We start from the raw sequence: 9,421 nt of genomic DNA on the forward strand, positions 1-9,421 counted from the left end.
ATATACTTTGGGAAAGTTCTCCTCTGTTAAAAGCACAATTGGGCTAGAGGAGGCTGCTCCCAGATGGTAAGTTGCCATAGAACAAGCTACTTAGCCGTTATTCATTCCTGATCGAGCACTTCTTTCTAAATGTTTTAACCAACTCGCAGCTTATCAAATAATGAATCATCTCCTGCTAAATGTAATGTCACAATAAACAAGAGAATTAAACATTTCATAGCTGAACTAAAGTTTAATGGAAAAATGAAATCAACAGCTTTAGAATATGAAACCACTACTGCAGTCTAAAAAACACACCTTACCTGAAAGTTAATAGGAGGTGGAGGATTTTTTGGCTCTATCCTGACAACACTGGATTCTACTTTCGGAGGAGGCCTAAAATTATTTTTTCCAACCTGAAGCAGAAAATTTACAAAAAAGTGTCAGCAATGAGTTGGCTCAGGCTACTGATCTCAGTGTAGTTTGTTCAAAATGGGAAAAAGAAACATTGTAGGTAAAGAAATGCATTAAAACATCCTTGTTTCAATTATATCTGAGTCTAGATAAAAACATGGAATTCAAAACCAATCCTTTTAAATTTACTTCAATTAACAAATTTCTATTGGCATCCTTTATCTAAATTAAGATTCTTTCCGTCAGAGAAAATCTCAGGATCGAGTCGACTTGAGAACTATATGTTACAAATGCTGCTGACATATAGTGCTCAAGATACAAATATGCTCCTGAGGGAACACATTTCAAAGAAGAACAGTGAGAAGGTGGTAAGTTTGAAAATGCAATTTAAGTTGAAGAAAAAAAAAAAAAAAAGGGCAGGGGTCTGCTTTGAATCATGACATTTTAACTTAAATGTTCCTGTAAGGGGACATCAAACACTTTGAGAGTATATATATCTGCAGAGTATATATATCTGCTATATGCGTTCATTATTTATTTTGTCCCCTTTTCCTGTAATTCCATTCAGAAAATGTTGAGCTTTTCAGTTCCTGTTAGACATGGAAGTGCAGAACACTGTTATATTCCACACTGCCATTGGCTGCACACTCTAATAACCTATTTATAACTGTCCCTAATTGGCCACAGCAGAAAAGGTAACTAAGTTACAACATGTTAGCGCCCATTGTTTTATAGACACTAAAACTTTTTAAACAGCTAACGAAACTTTAAAAAAAAAAAAATACATCTACTTGTTATTCTTAGACTAATGTTTTCTTTGAATGCATTATTCTATCTAGAATGTATTTAGTGTTTAATGTCCCTTTAATAGTAGCAAGTGTGTTAATTGGCGAGTTACAACATGCTTTTAAATTTGGGATAAGAAAGTAAGATTTAAAAAAAAAAAAAAAGAGAAAGAAAGGAGAATTCGATAAAAATCACTAGAGCACATATTGCATAAGGTTATATATACACAAGCAGTGCTAGATTTGAATTACTTTCATCAGATGATCGACACGAGCCAACAGCTGAGTGTTGATGGAAAGTCTGCAATACAGTTTATCTCCTGGTTTTGCCACTAGCCGCATGGCAAATTCTCTCTGAAACATCAGCACTGCACATCTATAAGTTAGAAAAATAAATCAAAATTTAGAAAATAGAAGGGTATGTATATATATATATATATTTTTTTTTACACGCATACACACATACATACATTCATACATACACACACACACACACACACACACACACCATGTGGCCTCCCCAGATATGTGAATAGCACCATCTTGGTTTGGTGAAGAGTTTATTTACGGAGGCAGTTAAAGGGATATAAAACCGAAACTTTTTCTTGTGTGATTGAGAGTTTCCAATTTACTTCTATTATCAAATTTACTTTGTTCTTGTAGTATATGATACCTAGGTAGGCAACATGCACATTTCTGGAGCAGTAGATGAAAGGAAACACTGCTACCACCTAGTGTTCTTGAAAATGTATAACGGTTATAAAACTGATGCCATATATTGCTCCAGACACACATTCTCCTAAATCTTTCTACCTGCTTATCAAAAGAACAATATGTAAAATGTGATGATAGAAGTAAACTGGAATGTTTACACTTTTTTTAATGTTATACTCTGAATAATGAAGGAACATTTGTGGGTTTTATGTCTCTTTAATAATAAAAAAGAAGAACCCCCCCTGTTCTTTAGATATACACAGCATTTTTTTTTTCTTGACGACCTTAGGAAACATGAATATTGTACCAAACCTAAAGACACTAGAAATGCAAACAAATTAAATAGTACTGTAATCAACAGAAAATAATAGATCTAGTTTACAATGCTCTGAAGATCGTCTTATTAAATGTATACAATTGTATGATCCTGTTACATGATCACCTGTTTATTAGACCATCCCAAATACCAGTTTATGAGAGTTTCTATAATTCTATTTAACAACAAGGTCCTAACTTACAAAATCCTGAGGAATATTGTAGTCTTTGTTTACCTTCTTTTAAACTTGCAGAATGATATTCACATCATTCCCAACATTGTTTTCTCTAACTTCAACTACCAGATGATAGCCGGAGCCAGGGGGCCCCAGGGAGGTGCGCTAGTAGGTCAAAGATGAAATCCCAGATGTCGGCAGCACTCTCAGCAAAAGTCGTAAAGATGAAGAATCCTGTAAACACAGAGAACAGAGAGGTGCAAGATAGAGCAGCATCGTCTGGACAAGCGGCAAAATCAAAGCAACAAACACAGATCTAGAGGAGAGCTACTCACAAGTGTAGCGGCACCAGAAAAGTGCCTAACACAGCATGTCGGGTCTGTTTAAGCGTCGCCCGACAAACACTCCCCAGGAAATACATGATCCGTACACACCACTCCGATCTGGGAGGCCAGCCAACACAGGGGGTGTGGAAGAACAAACCTGCTCCGGATAGGTTCACAGAGGGGTGTGACGATCAGACAGTCACCGGGTGGGTGATTAACAGGCAATAAGTCCCGTCTCCGAACAGAGAGTAGATAAGAGCCAAGCAAGGAGTTGGTAAATTAAAAATGGTTAATTAAACAGAGATAAAAAAAAGCAACGCGTTTCTCTGCTATAGACTAGCCATTTCATCAGGCTGTATGAATAACCTCACTCCTCTAGCGCAATATAACCAGTATAGGGACCAATCGGAACACAGCATTCACACACTCCCCCTTAAAGGTGCAGCCACACATGGAGAGTAATTCAACCAATGATATTGGCATATCCAAAAAGGGATAAGAGTGTGATACACCGGCTCATTGGGGTCATACCTGTTAAACATATACATAAAAGCCATACCTTAGGCCCCATATACACTTCTAAACATATGACAGATATCACAGCGGGGGCAAAAAAAAAAAAACTTATAACAATACGTCTCGAAACCCTAACAATATATAATAATAACATATAATAAGTGCGTACAGAAACTATACAATATAGATAAAAACATGTGACAGAAAAATTGGTATATAAAACATTAGATCAGTATAGATTAAAGTGCTAATAGATAGCTCTAAATAAATTTAATACAAACCATAATCATAATATGAAAACATAATAAATACAATGTGTCATCTATCTAAAAACATTGATCATGATATGGGGGCACGAAACCTAATAGTTGATAAATGCAAATAAATGATCTAATATAATACACATACACATGACCAATAATAAATAAATTATTAAAATAAATAAATATATTTCATTCAGGTGCTAATAGATAGCTCAAAATTGATTTAATGATAACAGTAATCATAATATGATGACAATTAGATTTTTATAATTAATATAAAATACAAAATATAATGTGTTGTATCATCTATCTAAGCAGCAAATGACCACCATAACTACACCAATAGCCATATACATACACTATTACCCATCACCATAACATTGGTAGGGATTCATACAGGTCTACAGAGAATCTATATTATAGATCTTTCTATATAGGATAAGATTCAAGTAGAAAACTTGAATAATGGGAATAAATAAAAATCTATAATATATACCAAACATCTTTAGAAGGCTGCTAGATTTATATTAAGGTTAAGGCCCACCGGGTGTAAACTATTCAGTGGCAGGCATAGGAAGCCTTACCGATAATGTCTCTTCCTATGTTGATTTTTTTCTTACAGAAGTATGTGATAGGGTTAGATTCATATATACGTGACTCAACAGATCTGATTAATAAACTAGAATCCCTTATTATAACTCCAGATCTATTGTGGATCACTTGTGATGTACAGGCCTTTTACTCCAATATCTCCCATCAGTTAGGTATTATGGCAGTTTCAGATTATTTATATCAAGACCCATATCTTCCTGATATTCAGTGTGAATTTATCATACAACTTATCTAATTTATACTTAGACACAACTATTTTATGTTCCAGGATGAGTTTTATTTGCAGGTCAAAGGTACCACCATGGGTACCTAGTTCACCCCAAGTTATGCCAATTTGTTCAATTTTTGTTTGGAAAGGGGATGTGACATCTGCCAATAATAACAATAGAGGACTTGTATTTACTAGTGCTATAGATAATGTTACTACTGTATTTTTGGACCTCTCACTTAAATTTGATAATGGGAAGGTTACAAGTACTACATATTTTAAGACAGTGGACTGCAATAGCTATTTAGATTTAAACGTATACAGCGTAATTGAAGCACTTTGGCGGATTTCGAGACTCAAAGCTTGATACTAAAAGAAAGGTTCTTGGATAAAAACCATCCTCCACATATTATTGATAGTGGTTATAGGAGAGCCAAATTTGATAATAGGGATGAATATTTTTCGAATTTGAAAAAAATAAATAGATTGGAAACCACTAAGGAAAACAATATATTATTTATTACTCAATATAATTGTAATCATAACCTCATCAAACAAATTTTTACAAAACATTGGGGTATTTTAAAGAAGGACCCCCATCTTAGGTAATCTAATAGATAGTAAACCCAAAATAGTTTATAAAAGAGCGCCTAATTTAAAAACTATGTTGGCCCCAAGCAAAATAGTGAAACTTAGAAGAATTAAGAGTCCATTTAGGATAAATTCAAGGTTATCCTCAGGGTCCTATCGTTGTGGGGTGAGCAGATGTAAGTTGTGTGCTTGTATAGCACACAAACAAAAAACATTTAAATCTAATGCGACTGGAAAACTTTTTTCCATTATTGGTCACATATCTTGTGCCTCTCATTTTGTTGTTTATTGTCATGTGTCTGTGGGATACAATATGTAGGTCGCACGTGCAGGAGACGGAGTACTAGATGGTCCGAGCATGTGCGTAATATGGTTAACAATTACAAAAAAACATAGTGTCCCCAGACACTGCAATCTACAGCACAATGGAGACGCTAGATCTTTCTCTATCATTCCTATTGAGTTTGTGCCTAAGTCTCATCTGTACAATACTGGATCCACACACTGAATAGTTTACACCCGGTGAGCCTTAATCTTAATATAGATCTAGCAGCCTTCTAAAGATGTTTGGTATATATTATAGATTTTTATTTATTCCCATTATTCAAGTTTTCTACTTGAATCTTATCCTATATAGAAAGATCTATAATATAGATTCTCTGTAGACCTGTATTAATCACTACCAATGTTACGGTGATGGGTAATAGTGTATGTATATGGGTATTGGTGTAGTTATGGTGGTCATTTGCTGCTTAGATAGATGATACAACACATTAGATTTTGTACTTTATATTAATTATAAAAATCTAATTGTCATCATATTATGATTACTGTTATCATTAAATCAATTTTGAGCTATCTATTAGCACCTGAATGAAATATATTTATTTTAATAATTTATTTATTATTAGTCATGTGTATGTGTATTATATTAGATCGTTTATTTGCATTTATCAACTATTAGGTTTCGTGCCCCCATATCATGATCAATGTTTTTAGATAGATGACACATTGTATTTATTTTGTTTTCATATTATGATTATGGTTTGTATTAAATTTATTTAGAGCTATCTATTAGCACTTTAATCTATACTGATCTAATGTTTTATATACCAATTTTTCTGTCACATATATGTTTTATCTATATATTGTATAGTTTCTGTACGCACTTATTATATGTTATTATTATATATTGTTAGGGTTTCGAGAAGTATTGTTATAAGTTTATTATGTTTTGCCCCCGTTGTGATATCTGTCATATGTTTAGAAGTGTATATGGGGCCTAAGGTATGGCTTTTATGTATATGTTTAACAGGTATGACACCAATGAGCCGGTGTATCACACGCCTCCTCTTATCCCTTTTTGGATATGCCAATATCATTGGTTGAATTACTCTCCATGTGTGGCTGCACCTTTAAGGGGGAGTGTGTGAATGCTGTGTTCCGATTGGTCCCTATACCGGTTATACTGAGCTAGAGGAGTGAGGTTATTCATACAGCCTGATGAAACGGCTAGTCTATAGCTGAGAAACGTGTTGCTGTTTTTATCTCTGTTTAATAAACAGTTTTTAATTTACCCACTCCTTGCTTGGCTCTTATCTACTCTCAGTTCGGAGACGGGACTTATTGCCTGTTAATCACCCACCCGGTGACTGTCTGATCGTCACACCCCTCTGGGAAACTATCCGGAGCAGGTTCGTTCCTCCACACCCCCTGTGTTGGCTGACCGCCCAGATCGGAGTGGTGTGTACAGATTGTGGATTACCTGGTCGTATTTCCTGCGGAGTGTCTGTCGGGCGACGCTTAAATAGACCCGACATGCTGTGTTAGGCACTTCTCTGGTGCCGCTACACTTGTGAGTAGCTCTCCTCTAGATATGCGTTTGTTGCTTTGATTTTGCCGCTTGTCCAGACGATACTGCTCTATCTTGCGCCTCTCTGTTCTCTGTGTTTACAGGATTCTTCATCTAACTTCAACTACACCTGCTTGCATTTGTTTTTCTTTTTGTTAATCCCCCACCCCCATTTAGCTGGATACCCTCCTAAGATTCAGACTCTTCATGAAACCTACATCATCATCTTACTCACTTTAAAACATGCCACGTCACAAGCCTGTATTTCTATGTTCTCTCCAATAAAATTTTCCACAAGCACACAGTAAACCCTCTTGTAAATAGCAAAAATGTTTTGTGATCAAGAACAGAATTACAAAACCACTAAAATAAATAGGAAACGTTTTTTTTAAAACTTACCTAAAAAACGGTCTATGAAGAAGTAATTTGAAAACAAAGGGGGAAGAGATCTAAAGAAAAGAAAAATCACAAAAATTACCTTTTCAATAAAGCAATCTAAACTATAATTGTGTTTGTAATGTCTGTCGCTGTCGGCAGTTGTGCACGCATCCTCAATGGAATGTTGGCAGCGCGAGGACTAAAGAATTCACCTGGATGCAGAGGTGGATTTTCTGATTCCACCGGGATGCAGCGGTAGATTCTGAAAATGGCAGGGTGGTGAAATAATCATGGCAGGGTGGTGAAATAATCCACCGAAGGTTTCTTTGACCACCTTGCCATTTTCAGAATCCACTGGGATATGCAGCAAAGGCAAATGGAGCATTACAAAAGCAAAAATGAACCGCCTGTGTCAAGTATTTAAAAAAAACAAACGCCCGCACGCAGTATAACAAAAAAAAAAAAAACAACCTCCCACACGAAGTATTAATACATACACTGCAAATCCCCACATTGCAAAATAAGTAATTAACCCCTTATTCCTTAACCCTCAACCACACACATCACAATAAACCTAATTACCCTATTAACCCCTAAACCCCCACATCGCAATAAACATAATTAACCTATTAACCCCTAAACCGCAAAAGCCCCACATCGCAATAAACCTATTTACCCTATTAACCCAGAAACTCCCACATCGCAATAAACTTAATCTATTAACCCCTTAAACCGCCAAAACCAACAACGTAAGTAACTAATTAAAAATTACTAAGCCCCCTAACCTAACACCCCCTAAACTAAAACCCCCTAAATTAAAACAAATTAACTAAACTAAAAATTACTAATGTTACAAAAAATAAAAAAAGCTAAGATTACAAAAAATAAAAAAGGCTAACATTACAGAAAATAACAAACCAAATTACCAAAGTTTACAAAATTAAGCCTGATCCCTATGAAAATAAAAAAGCCCCCCCAAAATAAAAACACCCCCTACTCTAAGAATAAACTACCAGTAGCCCTTAAAATAGCTTTTTGCAGGCATTGCCCCAAGATAAACAGCTCTTTTACATTAAAAATACACAAAGTCCCCCTAACAGTAAAACCCCCTAAAATAAAAAGAACCTAACACTAAAAAACCTAAACTACCCATTGCCCTGAAAAGAGCATTTGTTTGGGCATTGCCCTTAAAATGCCATTTAGCAATTTTACTGCCCATCCCTAATCTAAATAAAACAACCCCCCCCAAAAAACCCTTAAAAAATCCTAAGTCTAACCCCCCAGGTTGGTACTCAAGGTTGCTGAAGTCTGGCGGAGAAGGTCCTGTCCCATGTGGTGAAGTCTTCTTCCAAGCAGAACTTCTTATTTCTTCTTCCAGGAACATCCGGCGCGGAGCGGAGGGCGGAGCTGAAGACCAATGACCGCAGAGTGCATTTAATCTTCAGTGCGCAGCAGACGATCGCATGAAGAGGAACCTCCACGCCGCCGCGGGGCGCCGCCAAGGACCTTTGCCGCCTCCAAGGATTGCCACATCTTGAAACACTGCTCCGCATATCTGCTCCGCGCCGCCTTCGTTGTGGATGAAGATGATTGACCCGTTTGGAAGAAGTTCTTCTCTGCCGGACTTCAGGACCTGTGAGTATCTATTTGGGGCTTTAGTGTTATTTTTTTAATTTTTATGTTTGTTTGTTTTTTTTTTTTTAAATTTAGGATTTTTTTGGGCAATTTGTAAAAGAGCTAAATGCTCTTTTAAGGGCAATGCCCATCCAAATGCCCTTTTCAGGGCAATGGGTAGTTTAGGTTTATTTTGGGGGGGGGGGTTTACTGTTAGAGGGGACTTGGTGTATTTTGGATGTAAAAGGGCTGATTATCTTGGGGCAATGCCCTGCAAAAAGCCCGTTTAAAGGTTACTGGTAGTTTATTCTTAGATTGGGGGTGTTTTTATTTTGGTAGGCTTTTTATTTTCATAGGGATTAGGTTTAATTTTTTTAAATTTGGTAATTTGATTTTTTATTTTCTGTAATGTTAGCCTTTTTTTGTAAACTTAGAATTTATTAGTTTAGGTAATTTGGGTTAATTTAAGGGATTGTGAGGTTAGGGGGTGTTAGGTTAGGGTGCTTAGTTATTTAAATCGTTATTTGCATTGTGGGTTTTGGCGGTTTAAGGGTTTAATAAGGTTTATTGCGATGTGGGGGTTTTGCGGTTTAGGGGTTAATAGGTTAATTTGGTTTGTTGCAATGTGGGGGTTTTGCGGATTAGTGGTTAATAGGGTAATTTGGTTTATTGAGATGT

General features: G+C 36.0%; 1 protein-coding gene across 3 annotated transcripts in view; it reads right to left on the reverse strand.

The window, feature by feature from the left end:
* DIMT1 (DIM1 rRNA methyltransferase and ribosome maturation factor) overlaps positions 1-9,421 on the reverse strand; it is a 57,811-nt gene that overhangs the window by 16,596 nt on the left and 31,794 nt on the right. For all 3 annotated transcript variants that reach the window (XM_053701323.1, XM_053701325.1, XM_053701324.1), the window contains 3 exons: positions 7,151-7,200; positions 1,431-1,554; positions 303-395 (listed from right to left, as the gene is read on the reverse strand). In XM_053701323.1, coding sequence (XP_053557298.1) covers positions 303-395; positions 1,431-1,554; positions 7,151-7,200 — 267 coding nt within the window. The remainder of the gene's footprint in view (positions 1-302; positions 396-1,430; positions 1,555-7,150; positions 7,201-9,421) is intronic.

Source organism: Bombina bombina, chromosome 2, assembly GCF_027579735.1.
Source record: "Bombina bombina isolate aBomBom1 chromosome 2, aBomBom1.pri, whole genome shotgun sequence".
Classification (NCBI taxonomy): domain Eukaryota; kingdom Metazoa; phylum Chordata; class Amphibia; order Anura; family Bombinatoridae; genus Bombina; species Bombina bombina.